Source organism: Aulonocara stuartgranti, assembly GCF_965226115.1.
Source record: "Aulonocara stuartgranti genome assembly, chromosome: 3".
Classification (NCBI taxonomy): Eukaryota; Metazoa; Chordata; class Actinopteri; order Cichliformes; family Cichlidae; genus Aulonocara; species Aulonocara stuartgranti.
Window position 1 is genome coordinate 6,184,116 of NC_138941.1, and position 27,347 is coordinate 6,211,462.

A 27,347-nucleotide genomic window follows, 5' to 3' on the forward strand; every position below is an offset into this window, starting at 1 on the left:
TGGATGAAGAAGGTTATTTAATGCAAACGTTCACACTGAAGTCAAATTGTTGTCGTGTTGAACAGATTCATGTACTGATCGTCTCCAGAATGTTAGAAGAGCTTCAATGAATCATTAGAAACAACTTACAGCTGCACAGCTGTGTCAAACACATCTGTGTGTCATTGTGGGATTGTTGTGTTTCTACATGTGACACACGTCTAAAACATGCACACAATCTGAACACAAACAGGGACTCATGTGTTCCCACAGCCAGATGCTGAGAGCCATTTCCTTGTAGTCCTGTGTCTACATACATGAACCATTAGATGTTATTGGAATGATTGTCAGCTCTGATAGTTTCATGTGTGTTTAGCTGGACGCTGTTTGATCCTCGACATGTTTAAAGGTGTCCAGTCCTGAGACACTGGGGCTGGAAACAGCTGTGATGTCATTGGACTGTCACACAGACAGAAGTGCATGAAGTGAGCAGCCGAGGAGCCGCTGATGTTTTGGATTCAACAGCATTTGAAAGGTCGACACAGACACATTTGCACACAGAAAGCTGAATCTGTCATATGCCACAGTGAACTCACTGTTCAGTGTTTTTCAGGAAGCTTCTTAACTGCCTCTGCTGCCAAACAAGCAGCTGATGTCCTTGAGAAGAAGCTGAAGAAGTCTTCAACAACAAATACAGGAAGTGGACTTTCAAATACTAGATTCACTTTAGACTCACAGAGAAATGACTCAACCAGCTGTGTTTGACTCTATGAAAGGTCAGTGTGTGTCTGCACACAGACTGTTGTGTTGGACTGTTATTCAGTTGTCTGCTGAATGTTTTCAAATGTCTGCATCTCAGCTGTGATGAGGCTGGGGGTCATGGGAGGCCACCGTAGCAGCCTCTTCAACATCATGACATCATCATAAATGCTGCTGGACTGTCTGATGGGCTGACGGTGAAAAAGCCGTCGGGAAGGAAACAGAAGACATTTCAGAGGCTGCAGCAGATTTCTTTGATTCGGGGCCTTTTTCAGCTTTATTGGACAGAGCAGTGAAGATAAGTGACAGCAAAGCAGAGAGAAAGGGGGCGTGGCCCGGGTCAAAGCCAGGCCAGCTGCTCTCCACCTCGTGGTCACCTGCTCATCCTAGTGAGCTCCACCAGCAGCCCTTTCACACACTTTACACTGTCAAACACTGTGTGTGGACCTCAGCTAACAACAGGCTACATTTAAGTCTGGACTACATGCTTTTATATTGTTTTTATTCCATCAGCAGCTCAACATCATGAGCAGCTTTGACATAAAGACATCAAACTCAAGCTGACTTTAAACTACTTTTAATACAGGGGCTCAAAAACAACAACATCTTTATTATATATCAGGACAGAAAGTCATTTCATCTCAAAGGGAAACAGCTTTATTTGGAATAACCAGCACTATCAACTGGTTTGGGATCTCCACCAGTTTCATGTCTTTGCAGCTTCTCCAACAAAGTTCCTGTAAAATCAGCATGTTTGTCTTTATTGGTTTGATAGTGATTGATTATTCAGTCCCAATCTGCTGTCATCTAAAGAACAAAATGATGTTTCTATGAGTCACAAAGCTCCAGATGTTGTCGGCTTCACAAAGACAACAAAGAACTTAAACACAAAGTGTTTGGAGCCAAAATGTTCCCAAGCTGCTCTTTTTGAAATGGCAGAGGTACAGTGGTGTCTAACAGCACACTGTGGAAGGCAAACATGTTATTGTTGGATGAAACTTCATGAATCCTTTGTAGATTTGAGCTGTTGGAGCCTTTCTTTTCTCTTCAGGTGTACAGATGCTGAGGAGGCAGGTGAAGCAGGTGGAGCTGTTGTGATGCTGGCAGAGGGTGTGTCTTAGTAACTCTGTGAGGCAGAACTGGATCCAACATTGTGGATGTGTTGATGTTGGAGCCATTAAGAGTCTCTGGCCACACTGTAGGATTTCCCTTTGATCCACTGTGGGGGCATTTTGGAGTCTGTCAGTGAAACTCTTCATGTTTGTGTTTGACTCCAGTTTATAGAAACAGAGAAATGTGTCATGCTTTTGTTCGGCCTCCACAAATACACACATTTGTTCATTGGTTGGACTTTTTGGAAGGAGACACATTGAAAACCATGTTAATAAGATCTTGTTGTTTCCTGTGGATCCGACACAGAGAGTGGACTTCAGACAGAAAGCGTGGAAGAGATTTTAGAGGCCGTGTGTGGCAACAGGAAGTTTCTGTGTGTTTGCTGATCTTACATGTGGAAAACAACACGTGATGTTTGTGAAGTTCTACAATGATCATTGTTCTCACAGCATTTTGAGTGGGAACAGTTCAAACTGGGAGTAGTGGGAGTTATTTACTGATTGAAACAAGCTGAATGTTTCTGTGACGATGAAGATCAGCAGCTCAGCTGATCAATGAACTGACATCTATCAGTCGTTTCATGAGATGAAGTCATCAGCAGACATTTGTTCTGACTGTGTGATGAATGTCAGAACGTCAGGGCTCTGCTTTAGTCACTGCTTGATGATCATTGGCTCATTGTTGAATCCAGGGCCCAGTCTGACCTCTGACCTTTGCTGCAGGTCTTCTGTGTTATCTCCACTTTCATGTCTGATCTTCTGCTGTATCGTCCAAAATAAACATCTGGATCATTTCCAACACTTCAGCAGATCTTTAGTTTGGGCAGTGCAGCACAGAATAACACATATTGTACTATACTGCCCACTTCCTGATCTTATTGGATCTGTGTGTGAGGTTGGTGAAGGAAACACATGTTTACTGAGTGAGTCGCTGCCATTAGGAACTAGTTTTTATATCACAGCCTGGAAATCACACAGGACCATTTCTGCAAGTGAAAAGTCGTCATTGGAGGAAAATGATTATGTAGTTTGTGCGACTGAAGAATTGTCCCAACTACATGTGCTGCTGACCCTTGACCTTTTCTTTAGGTGCACAGAGGAGTCTGTGGGAACATCCAGAACTGAGGCATCTTGTGTACAAACGTGTTCAGACCAGATGTCAAATGATGTCAGATGTCATCCGTGAATGGATGCAACTGTGGATCGTTCCAATAAAATGAGGCAGTTTTGTAAGTACAAGCCCACTACAACCCATCATCAACATTTTAAATTACATTATACATCTTCACTGATATAAAGCACCACTATTTTAACCTGATTCACTTTTTCCACCCTAACAGTTCATTCCTCAAATCAAACAAGATATTTGACCCTAAAAAAATGCATCAACAAATAATTTTGTAATAAAATATTTATTCTTCAACTTTTACAAGTGAAATCAAACAAGTGTGTTTAAGAGTGAAACCAGAGTGGAAGCTGCTCATATAGAGTCCAACCCAGGCTAAAGTAAGCTGAGTAGAGCAGCACCATCAAAGTGTCGGCTCTCTGGACACGGTGCAAGATCGCCATCTGCAGGACAAAACTAGTTTTTCTCGCCCTCCTCGTCAACATCAAGATGATGTCATCGTACAGCAACTGATTCCCTGTCCGTCTGGAACAAAGCATTTACATTAAAAAGACATTTACAGAAAATACAAACACCAACAACACATCTCATCATCACATGATATTTTATTATTTATTATATTATATATTTTTATTGTACCATCAACATCAACAAATACCAGCATATTTTCTTTGAGATTGAGTAGAGTGGACCTTTCCCTTGGTTCACTTCCTGCTCGCAGCATCAGCTGACCTCTGACTTCCTGGTTAAGGTCTCTCAGCGTTGACTGGAATATCAAATCGGACTCACACCATGTTCTTGTAATGTGGTCATGTCTGTCAGCTGTTTGAAGAGCATCTCTGGCCTAAACACAATAGGAAGAACAACAACACAGCAAAAAAACCAACACATTTCCATATTAGATGAAGGGCACCGTAACTGGAAATGGTAACATTCATCTGATGCTGCTTTGGATTTATCTTCTGTTTTAGACCAACTTTGATCACTTCGAGCCATCTTAAGTCCGTTTGTTCTAACTTCTCACTAACATCTCGTATGATTTCAGATCCCTGCTGTTCCCCAGCTGCCCTGTAGGTTTGTGCTTTGACCTCCAGAGGGCGACAAATCAGCACAGACAGAGAGCTCCATTCAAACTTTGCTGCCATCAGGAATAATTCTTCAAATATAATCATCAGTGTTTGAGCAGTTATGATATCAGGGACAATCTAGACATGTGTGACAATACTGAACATGTCACATGACACACCTCAAACATCATGTGATCCACTCTCAGTCTGCACTTTCATTCATGACTTCAACAGGTTGAAATGAGCTTTGAAGAAACATTCAGTGAAATAAATCTTTCATGGATTCATGTGAGCAGCAGATGAACTTTACAAAGAATCAGTGGATTTATCTTCTGTTTTAGATCAACTTTGATCACTTCGAGCCATCTTAAGTCCGTTTGTTCTTCTCACTCACTAACGTCTCATATGATTTCAGATCCCTGCTGTTCCCCAGCTGCCCTGTAGGTGGCCTCAGTGTGTCTCACACCATTTACAGATGATTACAGGTCGTTTACAGTTCAAACAGGTCCAACATAAGAAATATGCAGAAAATATCCTGCTATAACAGTTTGGGTCAAAGTGCAGATGTTCCAGATGTTCTGAGTCTGTCTGTGTTTCATGTTAACATGTAGATGTTGGACCAAAGTGAAGCTTTTTGATGTGACAGCAGGAATGTGAAGTGTAACTCTGAGCTGTAGGAAATGAAACTAAACGGACTTTTTCTCCTTTATTTATAGGAAAGTGTAGGAGAGCAACAGATGAACAAGCGTTACTGTAACAGGAAACATCAGAGGACCTTTATGTTCATCATCATCACTGTTTCCTTGTTCTGTCACAAACACACACTTCCTGCTCTCTCTCTGATGGATCTGATTGGCTGTTTCATTCACAGGAGGTCAGGGCGTCACACCAACAGCTTTAACTGCACAACGACACACTTTAAATCATCTGCAGACAAACCTGTGTGTTTGATTTATGAAGAAATAATAAAGACGTGTGTACAGCTGTCCATGAAGCAGCTTCTCACACAAACTCTGACACTTCAGCCACTTTAATTCCTGCAAAGCTGCGTAATAAAGAGCTGTGACTGCTATGAGCTGCTGATGATGACTGCATGAAGCTCTCAGCTGAAGCTTCTTTCATTTATTTTAATGTTAATGTCGCCTTTTTAAGTCTGTGTGAGGATTTTAATGACACACATTAAAGGAGCTTCTTTGATTAGAACAAAATTCATGTTGATTTTCAGCCTGAAATGATAAAAACTTTAATAATTCTGTTTATAATCATCAACCTGGAGACTAATGAAAAGTATAATAGTGAAAGAAAGCCTTTATTATTTGAGTAATGCCTGAATCTGCTCAGAGACGGAAACAACACAGAGGTGTTGATGACAGTTTGACATTAACTGAATTAAAAACAAAGTGCTCTTATTGTGAAAATCTGCCTCCTACTTCTTTAAATCATTTTTATGTATTTTTTAACCTCACAGTGAAACATTGAGGCATTAATCTGACACAGTTTGATCAGCAGCTGTGTTTTCACTGACGTTTCACTTTGATTTGTTCAGACTGAGCAGAGAGGATCGGTTCTCTGTGTGCGCACTGCTGAGAAACACAAGCTCATTTCTGCTGTTTCATGAAAAGTGTTATGGAGGAACAAGAAGTTCAGCCTCTAAACTCTCAGCGTGAGGACTGAGTGAAGAGTTTCAGAGCAGAGAGTTTTGGCTCACAGCTTTTAGCGTCTACACAAAGAGACGATTACGCACTTGATCTGAGAACATCTCCACCTCCTACAAACAAACTCTCCTACGAGCAGCTGTCACAACCACAACAGGCAGAAGACTGGATTTCTTCAGGTCAGATTTCATGCAGTTTGCATAAATTGTGTGTCACAGACTTTGTAGTTCACATTTGTGTGACTCGTTTAAATCTTCTCCTCCTGAAAGTGAAACTCTTACAAACACATCAGGCCACAACCTGCTGCAGGTTAATGATTGATCTGAAGGCAGCTGACCTTTGAGCAGGAACTTGTGAGTCTTTTATTGTGTTTAGCACTGCCAAGTGCTGGCCTCTGCTTCCACCATCACATTTACACTGGTAGGTTCAGCACTGCTGCCTGCTTCAGACTGAATCCAGCAGCACAAAGACACAAGTTAATAAAATCAGCATCTATTCCTTTATCACTGCTTTGTTACAGAGGAGAACAACGCTCCAGTAACGCGTAATCCGAGTAAAGTAAGGGATTACTATTGCAAAATCAGTAATTAGATTTTTACAGCGAAAAAACCCCTAAACTTCCAACAAGCACCGAGTAGCTACGACGTAATGGGAAACTCACAGAGAAACTCGCGGATTCTTCCACTGACCGCAGCACACCTGCACCAGGGTAACCCTCCGCCTACCCTGCTCCTGCTTTACAGGTGAAAATAGAGCAACAGGACCGCTGAGTCTTTGACTTTATTTATTTTCTGCTGTGTTTTACTTGCATCTATTTGAAAGACTGAGTGTAAACACAAAAAATATTTTATTTTATGTGCTGGAATGTGCAGAAAATAGGTTTAAATGTTAAACTAATTTCTTCCAGTCAGAGAATGTTGCAGATAATTAAATGTTTGCTTGATGCATAAAGTTAAAAGATTAAAACTAATAAAACAAGTTTTAAAAAGAGACTTTTCCATTTGATTACATTTTGTATGATGGATTATGCAGAAAAAGTAGAATTGGGCTGAAAGATCTATCGCTTTATCACCTCTTCAGGGTGTAAATCGTGTTTTTAAAAAGTAACTAAGTAATTAATTACTTTTGAAAATAAGTAATCAGTAAAGTAACAGGATTACTTTTTTTGGGAAGTAATTAGTTACTGATTACTGTTTTCAAGTAACTTGCCCAACACTGGACAGAGTGTTGGCTTCATCACCGACACACGTCACCACATCAGGAAACAGCTGGTTCAGTGAGTATTTAAGGTTCACTGCAGACAAACTGGAGAAAAACGAATCACATGAAACATTTGTTACTGGTTTCTGACCTCGTCGTAGAGACTCACATACCTGTGTTCTGCTATCAGTGTGATCACATGTGCTGGTACAGTTTGCCAGGTTGACCCATGTAACCTCCACTATCCTGTAGACGTGGAATATGTTTCACATATGGATCGCTTCATTACTCGACTATGACTGTGTGCTTCACAGGTGCTTACTGAAGTGCTGCTTTACACAAAACCAGACAGTAAAAATAAGAACTGCAGGTCCAGACCACAGGTTTATGTGTTGATAATGATGATGTGCAGTCACTCATTGTCACAGGATACTTCCTGCAATGATGCTACGGGTCACGCAGTTCTGCAGAAGTGGAGGAAACAGATGCTTTTCCTAACAGAGACACTTTAATGACTTAAAGAATCTAACTGACACACAAACCTCAGTTTGTCTGACATTCATGAGAGTAAATGCTCCTGAATGTTCTGTTAGTTCACAGGATGTTCACCTGACTTCAAATGTAAAGATCCCTGAGACAAACTCTCACGAGTTCAGCGGCGACGCGATCGCACAACCAGCCGCGACGTTAAAGGCCGACGCGCTCACTACCTTTGGTTACAGCTCTCAGCTCACACGACATACACAAAAATAATGACAACACGAGTCCTCTGTAGGACGTCACTGTGGTTTACTGACAATGTTCTCAACAACAGACGCACAACCCTGGTTTGGTCTGGTTATTTGTGTTGTACGGCTTCGTTGGTCTGACGAGCTTTTAGGGATGTCAGCAGAAGGATTTCACGTGCTGAGGTCATATTTATGAATCAACCTGAACAGCTAATACTTTACCTCTTTATTTTATAACACATATGAACACGTTATAGTAGATTTGTGCAATGTGTGTTTCACGTCTTTATGGGCGTATAGATCTGTAAACAGGCTGATGGGTGTGTGTCTGTTTATTGTAGCGGTGCAGAAATGTTAAAAATGATGATAATAACAACACTTCTCACATCAGGCTACAACACAAACCTCCTGATAGCTGCAAACAGCAAAACCCCCAACGATAGGCACACAAAGAGCGAGCAGGGACCCACCCTGACAGCATGTGAGCCTCCTACTACGACTCACTGTGGAGCAACACAACACCAGGAGACGGAGGATATGAGAGAGGATACAGCTGCTGTGGGGGAGCAGCCACACACTCCACAGGAGACGACGGGGTGAGAGATGGTTCGGTGCTCCTAACATCATGTGGACGCTCGTCTGCACATAAACAAACCTCACCTAACCCCACCTCCTTTCTCTTTTTGCAGGGTGGGGTGCTCCATCCTTACACACTTTGCACCACGTGGCGCTCCATCTATTCGTTTACCTTCTTGGGTCTCTTCCTCCTCTGTCCCAGCCCGTTGAGGCGATCGCTGGGGTCCAGCCTGTAGTGGGAGTGGCTGTCCTCGCTCATCCTGTCCCCGTCCACTCCGGGTTATTCCTTTCTTCTTTCTGTCCTCTGAATCGAGCTGACCTCTCTCCTCTCTGGTCCTCGCTCTCTGAGCCGGCGGAGCATGAGAGAGAGGAGTGGTTGGGGAGAGGGAGGGGAGACGAGCGAGGGAGGGAGGGAGCACAATGGTGTTGCCATGGCAGCAGCTGCCACCAGTGTTTATCTGGAAACGTCGCTGGCAAACCAGAATAGTTGCCACACGTTGCCACACTCGCACACTCGGCAGCCATACGTTTGTGTGCGACCTGCCCGTGGCTTCCTCGTTACAGACACACCGAGAGGAAACGCTCAGACACAAGGCCGAACATGAACGAACACTCGTGTGTGGGAGGAACAGGGCACAGACTCCACGCCGTCGTTAAAGATGGCGTGTGTGCTAAACGGAGCTGTGCGCTGATCGATTAGTCAAGTGAAAAAAACAAAGGAAGCTATCTGGATGGAATTTGCTGCTCCCACTAATCAAAGAGATGCATCACAGCTGGAGCTGATTGATGCACGAGCCACCGTTTGCACAATCCCACCGACTCCACGCTTGTGTTTCCTTTCTGCACCATGTTGTTAACACTGACCCCACACAGACACACACAGACCCACACAGACACACACAGATTAAACATTAATGTTCCCAACACAGATTTACATGAGAATGACAGGACATCATAGCCCCCCCTGCCCCCCCTGATATTACATCACTTCAATCCCAAACAGAAGGAAAGATCAAATCTGTCTTGAACCTCTGCTTCAAAGTTACAGGAACACTGGAGTCACTCTCACTGTCAGAGACCTCAGTGTGTTGGAAGCTGCTAGAAGAAGCAGATGGGGGAGAGGAAGAGGAGGGCCACGGTGCTGATCTGAGGAAGTCTTCTGATCAAACCACAGCAGACCAACAAGCCCGACGTCGTTCTGATCCAACATGAAGGCTTCCATCTGTCTATTCTGTCACATCGCACACGTCTCAAGTCATCCTGTTCAACCCATCACAACATAATAGTAACAATAAAACAAAGGCAGTGGAGCGTTCACCACGAGCTTCTACAAAAGTGCACGTTCATTTTAATAAAACTGTTTTTACAGCAGTGTGCGAACATTAATATGTTGTAACCAAACGTTTGTTACACCAGCTGCACTGAACCTGTGGAGACTGGAAGTTATTTGCTGCTGGTTTGTTCAGACCTGTTACTGCACACCTTGCATAGTTTGCATAGTTTCCTTCACTGCATGCAAAGAGACGAGGCGGGTGGAAACCTGCGACCCTGAACACATCACCAGTCCATCACAGTCAAACACTCACGGCTGTAATCTATTTCAAATCAAAGTGTTTGCACGGTGAGAAGAAGCTGGCGTCGCTGGGGGAGCGTGCGCCCGGCTGCACTTAAACACAATCTTCATTGGTGCTGTGAAACATCCACGTCTCACTTCATCTGCAAAGAAACCTGATGCATCGCTTTGGAAATATTTGAAATCCCTCATTTGTCACTATGCACGACGAGTCGACCGGCTGACCAACCTCAGGTTATGCAGCGAGTGCTGAGAAGCAGCTAAATGGCTGCAGTGACTTTATTCCCTGAGTGGGTGTGTGTGCATGAAAGCCAAAGGGGGGCTGTGTAAGAAACAAGGGGAGTCTCTGTTGTGCTCACAAAGAGGAAACCAAGATCTGGATTTTATGGCCGAAAGAAGAAAACATCTTTTCAAAGTTTCCCAGGCCCACTGTGGAGACGCCCACAGCTCCCAGTGACACTGACCCACACTGACACCACCTCCATTCCTCACTGTGATAGGCCGGGAGGAGAAGATCCACACACACATTCACATCAGGACAAAGTCCCACATTCCCCTGTGCCACACACACACACACACACACACACACACACACACACACACACACACACACACACACACACACACACGTCCTGCATGCTAAGAAGTGAGTGAAGGATGCAGAGGTGTTGAGACGGACACTGAGGATGTGGGAGCACAGACACCGTTCAGCCTGTGTTTGTGTATCAGAATGAATCAGGCAGAAAAACATTCAAAGCAAACTGGTTGTCCTAAAGTGAATCAGGCTGCAGTCAAACTTCAGCTGATCTCTCATCAAAGCTCCCAGATCGATTCGTGCTCCAGTTTCACCATTTCAGCAACACTGTGGGAGAACGGGGTCAGCTTTCAGCAGGGGCCACGATTATGCACAGAAGGAAGACGGGACACGGCCGGTCCTTCAACCATCGTATGGATGTAAGAGCCTAACACAGGTAACACAGGTCACAGCAGCAGAGCTGGTAGCAGCTTTGTGCGCTTGTAGAAAACTCAGCGGTACTGCAGAGGTTGTGTACTTTACCAGGGAAACGTATGTATTTTGTGTGTGGTTGAAGATTTCCAGGTTGTGTGTTCTCCTGTTTTATTCAGTTTATCAGAAGTCAGCAACTAAAATGTAAAAGCAGCTAAAAAGAAAAGACAATGATAGCATTGTGTGCACAGTGTGTTACAGAGCTGTTGGTGGCAGTCCAATCCAATCCAATCTTATTTATAAAGCACTTTAAAATAGCCAGCACAGGAACAAAGTGCTGCACGGAAAATAAGTTAAAACAATAGAACAACAGAAAACAGCAAAATAAATAAATAAAACACATAAAACATCAAATGAAAACAAAACAAGATAAAACAGCATCGAATCACCTAAAAACAACTGAAATAAAAACCAACATCTCACGTGGTGTCAAAGCTCAGGGTAAAGAGGCGGGTTTTCAAGACTTAAAAACAGGTAAAGAAGAGGCCTGTCTGATCTCCAAAGGAAGCTCGCTCCACAGTTTGCAGCTGCTACAGCAAAAGCAGGATCTCCTCTAAGTTTACGCCCAGTCCTGGGTACATGCAGGAGCAGCTGATCAGCTGGCCTGTATGAGGCTGTCGCAGCTCAGAGAGATGAGATGGGGCGAGGCCATGGAGAGCTTTAAAAGTAAATAAAAGAATTTTAAAATGAATCCTAAAAGAAATGGGCAGCCAGTGACGTGAAGCTAAAACAGGGGAAATGTGCTCAAACTTTCGAGTGCCAGTTAAAAGACGAGCTGCAGCATTTTGACTAATATATGATGCGCTGACCCCAACATGAAGGTCATCACAGTAATGCAGCCGAGTGCTGACAAAGGCCTGGATCACTGTCTCAAAGTGCTGCCGTGAAAGAATTGGCTTTGTTTTTGCAGCTGCCTGAGCTGAAAGAAGCTAGATTTGACCACTGCCTTGATTTGACCACTGCAGGTAGAATGAAATGCCAGCATGTTGTTCACACTTCTTACCCGAGCTGTTCTCCAGCGCATCCGTGAGTGTGGCTGTGAACAGAGGAAGCACTCGAGCAGAAAGTGCTCGTGTGAATGAGTTCAGAGTAGAGCAGCTCGATGTGGGAACAACTCGTGGCGTTCATTTAGAGAACGAATATGTTCATGGTTACTGTATCTCCTCAGCCGAGCCGCCCTTCGTGCCCCTCCCACAGCCACATGCTCCGTCAGCCTGCCTGGCAGAGAGGGAGGGGGCGTCTGGCCTAGTGCCAGGCTCTCTCAATATTTTATGAGAGGGAGGGAGGAGGTGCAGCGGGTTGGTTGGGGGTTAAGAGACTAGCTACACTGAACTACGACGGGGAAACAATTATCCTCCCTGCTGAATTTATAAGTTTGCTCACTTACAGAGAAATGAACAGTCTCTGATTTTTACCTGAGTTTAGAAACATCGAACAAAAAACATATCAGTTATGAACAGATCTGCATGTCCCTGAATGAAGTGTGTGATCCTCTACAACCCTGGATCCCACAGACTGGCTGTGGGACTCTCAGCATATAGATGCAAAGGGCGTCAGCATGAAGCTCGGTGACTGTGGGTGCAGCAGTTCTGACCATGATGTGATCAGTCAGCCTCTGTCAGCCTCATGGGCGGAGGATGATCATAGGAAAGGTGCTGGATGGGCCCAAACTCACACAGGAGGAGCTGGTTAATGGTGAGAAGGCAGGTGGATGACAGTCACCACATACTGGTAACACTGGTACAGGATTGAACTACTGCAGCACCCACGCGGTTTAGCATGTACAAGCCCGTCTCAGGTTTGACCGTCTGGATGATTGGCTGAAGGCTGAGAAATGCTGAGTGTGACACACCAACATCCCCACAGTCAAACACACAGTGGTGGCCGTGGATGGGTGCAAACAAAGCAGGGGCTGAAGAAGAAGTGGGCTAGCCAGCCTCCAGAGCCTCCTTTACTAAATCTGTGGAAGCAGCTGTAAAGAGGAGTGGGCCAAAATCCCTCCGGACATGTCGGCACTTTTTGATCAGTTCAGATTCTGGGAGATCGCTCTGATATAAAACATGTACACAACAGAAACGAACAGAAACATCCGTTATTGTCCTGATTGGGGAAATCCCGGTGCTCCAGCAGCAGAGTGACGGGCAGGAGCAAAGTCTCACACAAATAAGAAACACGAGACTTACAGTAACAATAAGAGCTGAACAACATGTAACAGCAGCAGAGTGACGGGCAGGAGCAAAGCCTCACACAAATAAGAAACACGAGACTTACAGTAACAATAAGAGCTGAACAACATGTAACAGCAGCAGAGTGACGGGCAGGAGCAAAGCCTCACACAAATAAGAACTACGAGACTTACAGTAACAATAAGAGCTGAACAACATGGAACAGCAGCAGAGTGACGGGCAGGAGCAAAGCCTCACACAAATAAGAAACACGAGACTTACAGTAACAATAAGAGCTGAACAACATGGAACAGCAGCAGAGTGACGGGCAGGAGCAAAGCCTCACACAAATAAGAAACACGAGACTTACAGTAACAATAAGAGCTGTACAACATGGAACAGCAGCAGCGATGGAAACAACCTCGTGTTTGTTGGAGCAGGGATGGTTAGAAAGAGACGACGCTGCTTTGTGCACGGACCATATTTATGAGTACGAGTAGTGATTTTAATGATATTTCAATTATATGACAAATATCCAGTGTTGGGGAGTAACGGAGTACACGTACGAGTAACTGTATTCTGTTACAGTTACCGTTTAAACAGGTGGTATTCAGAATACAGTTACTTTGTTGAAGTAAATGGATTACACTGCATGTTGGGGAGTAACAGAATACACGTACGAGTAACTGTATTCTGTTACAGTTACCGTTTAAACAGGTGGTATTTAGAATACAGTTACTTTGTTGAAATAAATGGATTACACGGCGGTACTTTCCTGTTTCATATTGTGGCGGGTCAGGACTGTTTGGGTTTGTTTGACATGTTCTGTTGTTCCAGGCGGCAGCGTTGTGGTTGCCATGGTTACAGGGTGACACGCTGCGTGTTTCCTGGGTGAGAGAGGCCTTGTTGTTGTTGTGCTAAGCTAACAGGCAGAATGTAGCATCATGGGCAGTGTAGTCCGTGCTGCAGGGAGAATGGACTGCTGTACCCGTGATGTGTCTGTGAGTGAGGGAGGGAGAGAAAGGAAAAGCACAGCTGTCACCGAGCAGAAACGGGAGCTGGAAGCATGTAAATATAATAATAACCACTGCAAGAAGAGAGCCTGACGAGCCCAGCTGTAAGTAAGCTGTTAAGACTCGACCGTACACCGTGTTCCTGTTTTCCTCCGAAACAATAAGTTCTGTTGTCTGTGAAGGTTCTCAGTCATCCAGGTCATCGTAGTCTGAGGAGCTTGCAAAGAAAAGCGTCTGGACTTCTTTAAGTTGCTTGAAGACGTTTCACCTCTCATCCGAGAAGCTTCTTCAGTTCTAAGAACAGAAGGTTTGACTCTGTTCTGCTCCTTTGACAATAAGTCCCGTTGGAGCAGCCTTTCAACGCCTCTCTGTCTCTGCTAGCAAAGTTGACCCAGACAACAAAGTAAAGCTCGTTTTCAGCTACGAACCCGACACGAACCCGACGTGTTAGCCAGAGGTCCCTTTACTACGGTTCGGAGCCGTGGACCTTCAGTAACAGTAATAAATCACAGCAACAGTACATTCATGCAGTTGTAAACAGCATGATAATATATTAAGTAATCCAAAGTATTCAGAATACATTACTCTCATTGAGTAATGTTACAGAATACATTTTCGGGCATGTAATCTGTAGTCTGTAGTGGAATACATTTGAAAACACTGCAAATATCCAGCACACTGACAGCTGTGACCTTATACACATGCCCAGTGAAAGGTTGATTGAACACTGTACATGGTATATAGCTGGTCTGGGGTCAGATTCTGCCAACCAGGCAGCGCTGCCTCATGACACGGGGCTGGATCAGCCATCTATTGATCCATCCCAGAGAAGATGAAGGACACGTGATGATGACACCACTTTGCAGTTCACATTGGAGGGCTTTATTCCATCCACTGAGTCATCAGAGCTGTGGGCCTTCTGTGAGCTCTGCAGTGTGGCTGACAAAGCTGACATTAAGTGTCCAACTTTCAGGATTTTTGCTAAGCTGTCACTCACTGTAGCTATCATCTCACACACTTGGCTACTTTTCTCTGTAAAGGTGTTTGATGACAGAGTCTTAACCCCTGCATATGAAGATAATGTGTTTGATATATCTGTTAATACCTGACACGACTTCTTTCCTTTCAAGTCTGTTTCACATCCAATTGTAGAGACAAGTGTGTCAGAGGATCGTGTGAAAGGATGTTCTGTCTGTCTTCAACATACATATCTGTGTCACGTATTTACATAAAGAGAAATCGTATCGATGGCGAGGCTGGCGAGGAGGGCCCGCCCTCACCGATCCACCGTTTATATGCAGCCTGTGTCTTTCATGTGTCTCCACCTGGATCCCTGCTGAGCCACTTCCTCCCCAGCCCTCAGAAACACTGTTGCTATAGTAATTGTATCTAAGTGAATAACCATAGCAACCACAGAGATGTTTTGGATGGCACAATGGTAGCTGCTGGTTTTAAGTGCTGGAGATCAAAGGGGCCTAACGTTGTTAGGGAAGAGGAGGGGGGTTAATCAGTGTCGGGGAAAACGGAGACCAGCGGGGTCGGCAGGAGCAAGCAGGAGGCAAAGGGAGGAGCGAGGAGAACGACGGTTTCCCTGATGGCACCAACACCCGTCCCATTTCCCTGCGGTCCAATAATTAGCTGTTTGGGGTATACTGCGACAGGAAGACGGCTCCTGCTGTCGAGCTTGCAGTGATGGTTAGTAGCTGTTCCACCCATGCTGTGTGAAACTTAATACACGGCCTCATTAAAGATGGAAATTAGCCTTTGGCTATAATCTGGCATGTTTACATTCATGTAATTTTTCTTTTTACATTTATGTTCATTAACATGCACGGTCCTAAATAAATAAATAAAATAAAATCGCTTCCTAAGGAGATTTGGTTTCAAGGTCAAATTTATTTCTATAGCACATTTCAAACAGACGATGCTGCACAAAGTGCTTAACAATATAAAAATGGTATTAAAAAGCAACAATGTAACACAATAATAACAGTAAAAACAATAATAGGACAGTAAAAGAGTTAAAACAATAACTAAACTAATTCAAATAAGACCAGAATGCTTGGGTCATAGTGTGTTAAAAGCCAGGGCATAGAAATGTGTCTTTAGTAAAGATTTAAATTTGTTTGTGCAGATCTAATATTTAAGGGGAGACTATTCCAGAGTCTGGGACCTGCCACAGAGACGGATCTATCACCACGGGATGTGAGGTTAGTCCGTGGGATGGACAGTATAAAAGCTGTTTGGGGCTGGGAGGAATTAAGTCCGTCCATGGCAACTTTCCCCGACTGCCTTCCACATTCTTTGAGTGCTTGCCTTGTCTGCTCGTTCTGGCGCTTTAATGACTTCCTTCAAATGGTACCAACACTTCAGCAACGACTGCAACATCATTTTTTCCATCTTCACAGCCCTGGAAGCATTGGACAGTATCATCTAATACATGGAAAATATTAAAACAGCTCAGCTCACAAAAGCAGGGAAACTTTGGGTGCAAACATGTGGAGACCACTCATTCATTTACTGCATGTTGCCTCTGCTCAGTGTCTGCTCAGTAGAACATGGATCTACATGTTCACTCCTGCACTGGCCAAAGCTGGTAGTGGTACTGCTTAGACTCTTTGAGTGCTAATATTGGTGCTCCAATCATTTGGTCTGGCTCTAACGGTGTGATTCAGACTGAGCAGACCTGGTGCATTTTGAATCAAAACTGCAGAGTCATTTTACTATTATTTAATAAGGAAGAACAGAGAAGAGTCCATGACCACGTTATATCAGTAAAGATGTTGTGTCTGCATGAGAGTAGACTGTCTCTGCAGGCAGCATCACACCCAAACAGAGCAGACAGCCTGTTCATCCTGAGCTCGCCAAGGTCACCAAAGGTCAGAAACAAAAACCTGCAGTCTTAACAAAGCCACAGGCAAAGACACTCTTTATTATCAACTATCTAATAAAACGCAAAACAGCCAAGAAGTGAATCTGCCATGAATTTCACAACTTTACAAGCTAAGAAATAGACACTGAGCTTTATAATGATTAAATATGTTAAATAGATATTAAATTAAATATAGATCCTGATAAATGCCTCGTTAATTTTCCATCATAGAATTACTGTTGAAACAACCCCTTATCCATGTTTGATGCCCTGCAATGGACTCACAGCCAACTGTAGAAAGCAGCCCAATCAGAGGCACTTTTTCTTTGACCCAGTTTATTCTAAGTGGAGATATTATCTGAATTTCAGGAGTGGGACCACACCTCATTCTCGCCGCCTCAGTTTATATATGCCCCCTTCACCAATACCCTCTGTTCTCATTTTCATGCCCACCTGGAGCCCAGGAGCCGCTGCCGGTCCTCTTTGAGGCCTTCCCCACATTGCAGCACCAGTACACGCTCCCTCATCCATCATCGTTCATCGTAACTGAGGATGTGGTCCCAGCTAGTGAAATTGCTAGTAAAAATGTTAATGTGATAAACTCACCAGCTACTGGCTCACTGACATCCAGTACAAGAAGGCCAGGCTTACCAAAACATACAGTTTGATTTGTGCGCTCTGCTGCTGCACACAAATACTGTCCAACACAAGGAATTCAGCCTGGATTTACACTCTTCCCAGTGTCCTATGGCAGGTCAGCTCTATCACAGGCAAGGACAGCTCTGACGCTTCAGAAGTGTTATCAAAATAAATAAATAAACAAAATAGAAATAACATACTAGTTTGGATCAAAAGCCAGACTAAAATAATAAGTTTTAAGACGCAATTTAAAAGACTGCATGGACTCGGAGAGACGAATATAAAGAGGGAGGTTACTCCAGAGTCTGGGAGGTACGACAGCAAAGGCCCGATCACCTCTGGACTTCAGACGAGACCTCGGTTGCGTCAGGAGCATTTGATTGGAAGATCTAAGTGCCTTATTAGGGATGCACAAATGGAGGCGCTCGCATAGATAGCTGGGAGCTAAATTGTTTAAAGTTTTAAAGGTAAGCAAAAGAATTTTGAATATTGGTACGATAATCAACAGGGAGCCAACGTAGGTTGGCTAAAACTGGTGTGATGTGGGCATAATTTCTAGTTCCAGTTAAGAGACGCGCAGCTGCATTTCAAACTAACTGGAGCCGGTGAATAGAGGAAGGTGGGAGGCCCGAGTAGAGAGAATTACAGTAGTCTAATCTGGAAGTGATAAGACCATGAATGAGTTTTTTAAGGTCCTTCAAAGGGAGGTATGGCTTTGCTTTAGATATCTGACGCAGCTGGTAGAAACTGTTTTTTACCACAGAGGAGGTCGATTTCTTGAGCTGTCCAGGAAAACACCAAGGTTTCTAACAGTGAGTGAGAGATGGCTACCAAGGGGCCCTAAGGCATCAGTAAGTTGTTCCAGCGGGGTGTGACTATCAAAAACTATAACTTTTGTCTTATCCTCGTTCAGTGTGAGAGACGTGACCACGTTTGTACCTCATTTAGACAGTCAAACAGGGGTTCCAGAGACGTAGAGACATCTGATGTCAAAGGGAAATAAATTTTTATGTCGTCAGCGTAGCAGTGAGAGGAAATGTTATATTTTTTAAGTATTACTCCCAAAGGCAGCATGTACAAGGAAAAAGAACTGGGCCGAGCACAGATCCTTGAGGCACACCACAGTGAATTTGTTTTTAAAAACTGAAGCTGGCCCTCCACCTCTGTCAGTAGACTGGGGTGAGCTTAGAAAGGTGAATCGGGTTGGTTCTGAGAAAGAAAAGAACTCACCAGGGCGAAGCCAAGTTTCAGTCAAGAATAAGAAGTCCAGCCCGGATGAAAGAATCAGCATACAGAGTCCTGAAGTTGGCAGCATGGTGTTCAGAAAACAGCCTGGGACTGAACACTAAGAAAACCAAAGAGGTCATTGTCAACGTCAGGAGGCACTGACTTGGCCCCCCTCTACATCAACGGGGAGTGTGTGGAGAGAGTCCACACCTCCCGGTTCCTTGGTGTCCTCATCTCTGCTGACACCTCCTGGACAGACAACATCTCAGCGGTCGTCAAGAAGGCCCAACAACGGCTGCACTTCCTGCGAGTCTTCAGGAAGTACAAGCTGAACTCCAACCTGCTGCTGACATCACGGTATGGTACGGCAGCTGCAAAAGTCTTCAATCAGGTTTGCCCTGCTCAACACTCGCTCAATCACAAACAAATCGTTTATTTTAAACGATCTTTTTATAAAGGAATCTCTCAACTTCTTGTGTTTAACTGAGACGTGGCAACAAAACATGGATTATATACATCTGAAGGAAATTTGTTCTACTGGCTGCTCCGTCATCGGAACTCCACGTCTTTCGGGACGTGGCGGAGGTCTCGCTGTTGTGCACCAGGACAGATTCACATGCAGACTGATGAACTCGGATTCTTTTACCTCATTTGAACTTCAGATGATCAAGGTCGGCTCTTTGCACACCTTTTATTGTATTTTAATCTACCGACCTCCTGGCCCTGTCGGAGTCTTTTTAACTGAATTTAACGACCTCCTATCATCCATTATTAAATTAGAGAAGGTGGTAATGTTGGGAGATTTTAACTTTCATATTGATGATGCATCCTGTAATATGGCTGCTGACTTCATGACTATCACAGAGTCTTTTAATTTTATGCAGCATGTTTCTGGCCCTACACATGTAAAGGGTCACACATTGGACCTTGTTTTCTCCTTGGGTTTAAATATAAATGACATTCGTGTGGAAAATGTCCATGTGAGTGACCATAGCTGCATATATTTTAACTTGTCGTTTTATTTGGATCCCCCGGCTCCCAAAATAACGATTGAAAGGCGAATCATAAACCTGAACGCCGGCAAAAGGTTCTCTGCCATGTTTGACGCTGAAATGACTTACAATGATTTGGACTCTCTTGTCTCATCCTTTAATAACCAGTGTACCTCTATTTTAGACATAGTGGCACCTCTGAAAAAAAGTACTGTCCTACGTTTGAAATCTCATCCTTGGCTAAATGAAAACATTCGTAATTTCAGAAGATATTGTCGCAAGCTAGAACGTTTGTGGAAGGCTTCCAAACTTGAGGTTTATAAGTTACACCTTAAAGAATCTATCCTCTTGCTAAATGACATGTGGAAAAATGCCAGAACAGAGTATTTTTCACACCTCATAGCCTCAAAAAAGAAAGATCCTAAATTCTTGTTTAAAACAATTAAGAGTATTGTTTCTCCTGATGCTCCTTGTGCACCAGTTCACTCAACGTCCGACTGCAATGAGCTTATGAACTATTTCAGAAATAAGGTCATTGCAACCAGGTCTAATATCTCTCCATCATCTTCTCAATATCAAACTTTTAACTTGCTCTCCTCTGATACTTGGTCGTCTTTTACTCCTGTTACATTACAAGACATCAGAGGCCTGCTTTGTCATATAAAACAGACTTCAAGCCCCCTTGATGTCCTTCCATCTTCATTTTTCACTAGTGTGTTTGATTCAATTGGCCCCTGTATTGTGGAAATGATAAATACTTCTCTTCATATTGGCTCAGTCCCCAGCTTCTTTAAACAAGCTATCGTCGAGCCAATATTAAAGAAACCCCAGCTGGATCCATCTCTTCCTAACAGTTATAGGCCAATATCCAAATTGCCTTTTATATCGAAAATTTTAGAAAAAGTAGTACTAGAACAACTTAACTATTTCCTGGATAAAAATGCTGTTATGGACACTTTCCAGTCTGGTTTTCGTAAATTGCATTCCACTGAAACGGCCTTACTTAGAGTATCTAGTGATATCTTGATGGCAGCAGACTCTGGAGAATACACAGTGCTGGTCCTGCTGGATCTCAGCTCTGCTTTTGACACTGTAGATCACAGTATCATGATAAACAGACTCGAGAACTTGTTTGGGATTACTGGTGTTGTTTTAAAATGGTTTATATCATATCTGTCTGAGAGATCTTTTACTGTTTGCATGAATCATGTCACGTCAGAATCAACAGTTTTGCCGTGTGGGGTACCTCAGGGATCTGTCCTGGGTCCAATTCTCTTTTTACTTTATGTATTTCCCCTAGGCCAAATTATTAAGCGCTATAAATATATCTCCTATCATCTCTATGCTGACGACATCCAACTATACTGTTCCTTCAAAATGTCTGAGTTTTATAAATTGTCTAATTTAAGTAATTGTCTGACAGAAATCAACAAATGGTTATATGACAATTTTCTCCAACTAAACTCTGATAAAACAGAAACTCTAATTATTGCTCCAGACCATATGGTCCCAGAAATTAGACAGCATATCAGCTTCTTAGACCCTTACGTAAAATCAAGCCTTAGAAATCTCGGTGTCTTATTTGACAGCTCGATGTCGCTCGAACAGCATTCTAAGCAGCTAGTCCGAAACTGTTTTTATCATTTACGGAATATTTCTAAACTCAGACTAATGGTATCAAAGCTTGAACTTGAGATGATTATTCATGCTTTTATTTCTTCTCGTTTAGACTATTGTAATGGCCTTTTTACTTGTTTTAACAAATCAGCCTTAAATCGTCTTCAGACTGTGCAGAATGCTGCAGCACGTCTCTTAACAGGCACCAAGAGAAGATCGCATATCACTCCAGTCTTGGCCTCCCTTCACTGGTTGCCTGTAAGTTTTAGGTTTCATTTTAAAATTTTAGTTCTAACCTTTAGGGCCCTGCATGGTCAGGCTCCTCAATATTTATCTGACCTGCTGAAATCACATACATCTTCTCGGGCTTTAAGGTCATTAGATCAGAGACTGTTGTTGGTACCACGCACTCGTTTTAAAACTCGTGGTGATCGGGCCTTTCAGACTGTGGCACCATGGTTGTGGAATTCTCTCCCACTGTCTCTTCGCTGCACGGACTCCTTGATTGTTTTAAGAAACAGCTGAAGACATTTTTATTTAGAAAAGCATTTGATTAATTTCTTCTTATGCTGTTTTTATAGTTTTATTGTCTTACATTGTTTTATTTACTGTTATATTGTTTTATATTCCCATTTTCTGTGTTGTAAAGCACTTTGTGATTTTTATCTGTGAAAAGCGCTATATAAATAAATTTTACTTACTTACTTACTTACTAAGGCGGATAGAGGCTTCAGAGTGTGGTCAAGACAGCACAGAAGATCATCGGCTGCCCTCTCCCCTCCCTGATGGACATTTATTCCTCCCGCTGCCTCAGCAGAGCAGCAAGCATTATCCATGACAGCTCCCAGTCCGGTTCTAACCTGTTCAACCTGCTTCCCTCAGGGAGGCGCTACAGGTGCATCAGCAAGGAGACCCACAGACTCACAACAGTTTTTTCCACCCGTAACCTGAACTCACACATGATAAACACAGTTCCACCCCCCAATGTAGGACCTCTATACACAGACTACACAACTATCATCACCACTGTGCAACACTTAATTTACGTGCAGTAACCCACACTGTAATATATAGCACTATGTTTTGTTTCTATATTTGTAGATAGTGCTGCAGAACTGTGCAACTCACCCCCCTTTCTTTCCCACGTCTGCACTGAATAGGAGATGCTCTGAAGCTTATTGTGCATGTGTGTAGTGACAATAAAACGCATTCTATTCTATTTTTGTTCACATGCTAAGTTCAGCATTCAAAATCTTGGTGTAATGTTTGAGTCTTCTCTGAGTTTCAACTGTGTAAAATCTTTATCTCACTCCTAACATTTCTAAATTGTGAAACATGGTCTCCTCTGCTGAACTGGAAGAAATTATCAATGCGTTTCCGTCATTGCATTTAGATTAATGTACTGGCCTCTGTGCTGGATTAGAGAAACCACCAAGGCTCTGCACCAGTCTACAGCTGACTCTGTCAATTCTTTTAAAAAGCAGTTCAAAACCTTTTTGTTTAAACAGATTTTCTGTTGAGAAGTTTTTAAAAAATTTTAAAACTACAGGTTTATGTTATGTTGGCACTTAATGGGGTTTTTTTGTGACGGTTTGTCTGTGAAAACGTCCTCACAATCACTAAAAACCAAAGAACACCACCCCCACAGTAAAGCGGTGGAAACATGGGTCACTTTTCTGCTAAGAGCACAAGATGACCTCCCTGCATGGAGGGGCCAATAGACAGGACCGCGTATCGTACTGTGACGAGGAACCTTCGTCCCATGAAGATGGATGTTCAAGCATGACGATGATCCAAAACATCGTGTCGAGGTAACGAAGCAGTGGATGAAAATAAGAGTGGCCTATCGAGTCTTCCACTCATCACCTCCAGCTGGTGACGGCAGATGGCTGCCCCTCACCGAGCCTGGGGTTACTTCTTCTTCTCTGTAATGTTGTAGGGTATTTACCTTATAAATATGAAATATATAAATATGAAACATGTCAAAACAAAGCAGAGACAGCGATCAGTGATAAATGATTCTCAGTGCTGGAGATAAGGATGTACGGTAACCTTCAACATTACACATCTGTGGACACATACTGTTTGATCTATTGTTAGCATAAAGACGCTGACAGGTGCAGATGAATGAGCCCCTGATTTCTTCAGCATACAGCAGACAGACTGTCAGGAGTTAGCTGCAGGACTGCAGAGCGTATGCTTGGTTTCATGTTGTGTTGTTGTTTTTAGCCTGACAGATGCCAAATGATCTGTCTGATCAAACGGGCGATTGTGGAAGAACACAAGCGCTTTGTCCTCTGGAGGCTGCTGACCTTCTCTGGCCACACAAACTGCTACACACACTCACACTGACATTAACCTGTCACTGTGGTACACCACTCTATACTTCACATATCTTGGTTGTCCTCATTTACACGACAAACACTTAAATAGACACACACAGTGACACTGTACGCCACCCCGAGAGGCCCAGTGTGGCACGCTACTGGTGTGTCACATGCTCAGAGTCTAAACAGCCTCTGTGAACCCACACTGCTGCAAATATGTCGCCAGCACCTCCAGATTCAAATCAGTGTGTCATTGAGCAACAGAGGTTAGCAAAGGTGTCCCAGTCCAAATATGGTGTAACACCAGGAACATGTGGGACATTCCTTTCTTATGACTTCATAAACTCAGCTACTGGGAGATTAATCCAGCGTGGTGTGGCAGCTTTGATCGTAGACCAAAAATGTGCGCTCCAAAAAGATCCCAGCGTAATCAAAACAGGCCGTCCTTTGGCGTCCACCGGGCAGTGTTTTGTAAATAATGTGTGTTTATCATCAAGAACTAGTTTTAGCTGTTCTACATAAACAGCATATCCCAAATATCATCAAAACAGAAAATTAGAATAAGAGCTTTCAAATCTAATTTATTGGCACAATTATTTCAATTTACTTTGCTTTGGAAACAAATGTGCTGTGAGGGTTGCGTGCGGAGTGAAGCGGGAAAAAGTGCGAGCCGACTCGCGTCGTTCATGTCAGAGATCCGGCTCTAAGAGTCATTTTGTTCGCGACCGACCCATCACTAGTGTGTACATGTTTCTATTACAGCAGTGCAACAGTGTTCAACCCAACGTATCTCTGTGAAAGACAAATAACTGCAGCTGAATAAAAGCTTTATTGCTGCCTAATTCATCGCTACGTGTACCTCCGTCCAAGATAATGGATGGTTTGTCATCTGCTGGTGTGTCTGCAGGACAAGCATGTAATGGGATTAGTGGGGATAAATTCATGGAGGAGAGGAGAATGAGACAGACCTAATGCTAGCTAATGAAAGGACAGCAAACTAACACAGAGGAAGAGGTCAAGGCAGATTTCTTTGCAGGGTGAGATGAGGAAGGGAGGAGAGTAACCACTGTGATCACCCAGAAGAGAATGACTCAGGTCTGTGTCCAGTCTCCCCAAATCAGCATGACACAGCAAACTAAGCTACATAAATCTCTGAATTACCAGCTGAGCCACTAATCCAGGCGGTATGACACTCGCCAAACTGCTAGTTCTGTGATATTTTACCACCGAGCATAAAAGTGCTTACAGGAAAGGCCAGGAAAGAATAAGCCATGAATACAGAGTTTAAATCATAAGAATATTTTATAACGTTTAACATTACGCAGAAGCATTTCATATTCATGAAACGCTTTCAATTAAAAGAAAACATCGAAACAGGTAATAAGGACACACCCAACATGCTCAACACCCACTTTAGTACTTCCTACTCAGCAGTTTCAATTACTGGTTAAAGCAAATGTGTTAGAAACTTAAAGCACGTAAAGAATCTGCTCAAGTCAAACAAGACATCAGACAACACATCACCAAGAAGACAAGTTTAAAGCAGTCCTACAGAAAGGTGTCAAAACTCACTCCCACAGCTTGATTCCAAGGATGTTAGATTCCTATCGGGCCTTTTCTACTGTTAATGTTTAAGCTAAATGACAACTTTGTTTGTCCACTGTCAGCATTCGAAACAACTTCTACAGGGTTTAATGGAACACACAGATTTGACTTTTTACAAAAGCACTCAATGAGCTGTAGTAATGAAGAATTGTATCACAGTACGTTTTGTCATATCCTGTCTAAGATGTTTTTTCTTGCATGAGCCTAAGCACTCATTTATACTCGTATCCAATACAACTGATTTCGGTTTTATGCTTCCTAAAACCCTTAAAATTCCTTGTCAACGTCTTTTAGTTTAACCAATCCTAAAGAAAATCAAGCATTTCAGAAGCATGTTTTTGTTTGTTAAGCCATTGATCACTGAAACATAAAAAAGGCACTCAAGTCAAGGGATGAACCAGTATTGTGTCTAGCACGTACATAACAGACTTAGCAAAGAACCAATTTTAAACTGTATCTTTTAAACTGTGCTCTCAAACACATTTAATTTCTTACAAAATGCCAAAGACAACATAGTTTGACAGGCACAATAGCATCTCTGCAACAGCGTGATTCCCAAACAGCTGTCTGGGAGGCTGTAAAGAAATCATTGTTACAGAAGGGAAACGGAGAAAAGGCTGAACACTGCCAAATGGTTCAAGAAATGTCTTTCTTTGTAAGAAATTACATCTTTTTCAGTTCTTCTTTCAACTCTTGGTACCCCTACAGCTTCTCGTGTTCCTTCTTCCTGATGCAGCTGTCGTTCGGGACCACTACATCGATCACTACGGCCGTCTTCTTCTGTTTGTCTACCACCACTATGTCCGGTTGGTTAGCCACCACAATTTTGTCCGTCTGTATCTGGAAGTCCCACAGGATCTTAGCTCGGTCATTCTCCACCACCTTTGGGGGCATCTCCCATTTTGACCTCGGGACTTCCAGGTTATACTCGGCACAGATGTTCCTGTACACTATGCCGGCCACTTGGTTATGGCGTTCCATGTATGCCTTGCCTGCTAGCATCTTGCACCCTGCTGTTATGTGCTGGATTGTCTCTGGGGCATCTTTACACAGCCTGCACCTGGGGTCTTGCCTGGTGTGATAGACCCCAGCCTCTATGGATCTTGTACTCAGAGCTTGTTCTTGTGCTGCCATGATTAGTGCCTCTGTGCTGTCTTTCAGTCCAGCTTTGTCCAGCCACTGGTAGGATTTCTGGATATCAGCCACCTCCTCTATCTGCCGGTGGTACATACCGTGCAGGGGCCTGTCCTTCCATGATGGTTCCTCGTCTCTCTCCTCTTTCGTGGGTTTCTGCTGCCTGAGGTATTCACTGAGCACTCGGTCAGTTGGGGCCATCTTCCTGATGTATTTGTGGATGTTCCTTGTCTCATCCTGGACTGTGGTGCTGACACTCACCAGTCCCCGGCCCCCTTCCTTCCGCTTAGCGTACAGCCTCAGGGTGCTGGACTTGGGGTGAAACCCTCCATGCATGGTAAGGAGCTTTCTTGTCTTTATGTCAGTGGCTTCTATCTCCTCCTTTGGCCAGCCTATTACCCCAGCAGGGTACCTGATCACGGGCAGGGCGTAGGTGTTGATGGCCCGGATCTTGTTCTTACTGTTCAGCTGACTCCTCAGGACTTGCCTGACCCTCTGCAGGTACTTGGTGGATGCAGCTTTCCTGGCGGCCTCTTCATGGTTCCCATTCACTTGCGGGATCCCCAGGTACTTGTAACTGTCCTCTATGTCTTCAATGTTGCCTTCTGGTAGTTTGATCCAACTGCTCCATTCTGTAGTCTGCATCTGTAGCCAGTCTTGTCAAAGACCTCACTGAGAGGGTTCAGGCCTATGCAGAACAGCAGCGGCGACAGAGCATCTCCATATGGGTTGCATCCTACTCCCATATGCTCTTCCAGTATTGCTCCATCTCCAGCCTTGGTGGGGCTCTTCTCATAGTGTCCCCCTGCCACTGAGAATATACCTTGAACTGTAGATTACTCTTAGTTAATTCTCCTGCCTTCTATCTCTCTGGTATGGTCCCTTCAAGCGGCTGGCCAAGGCTTTGAGTCGTTGCTTGGCAGTTTCCAAGGCCTCAGGTATGGGCAGTGCCTACTTCTTAGGCACCTTCTTCAT

The 27,347-nt window shown here is 43.6% G+C and overlaps 2 protein-coding genes across 3 annotated transcripts in view; one reads left to right on the forward strand and one right to left on the reverse strand.

Annotated features, from left to right (window-relative positions):
• The window catches only part of LOC309703009 (NACHT, LRR and PYD domains-containing protein 3-like), a gene marked incomplete at its 3' end in the record, with an annotated part of 156,661 nt that overhangs the window by 33,146 nt on the left and 96,168 nt on the right, over positions 1-27,347 (forward strand). The window lies entirely within an intron of this gene.
• LOC309702385 (uncharacterized protein) overlaps positions 3,204-27,347 on the reverse strand; it is a 28,419-nt gene continuing 4,275 nt past the window's right edge. Inside the window, exons 1-3 of one of the 2 annotated variants that reach the window (XM_082527100.1) lie at positions 8,375-9,100; positions 3,635-3,820; positions 3,204-3,501 (exon numbers count right to left, since the gene is read on the reverse strand). In XM_082527100.1, coding sequence (XP_082383226.1) covers positions 3,472-3,501; positions 3,635-3,820; positions 8,375-8,461 — 303 coding nt within the window. In that variant the 5' untranslated portion in view covers positions 8,462-9,100 and the 3' untranslated portion in view covers positions 3,204-3,471. Of the gene's footprint in view, positions 3,502-3,524; positions 3,821-8,374; positions 9,101-27,347 lie in introns of those variants that run through there. The other variant, XR_014275464.1, reaches the window with a different exon arrangement.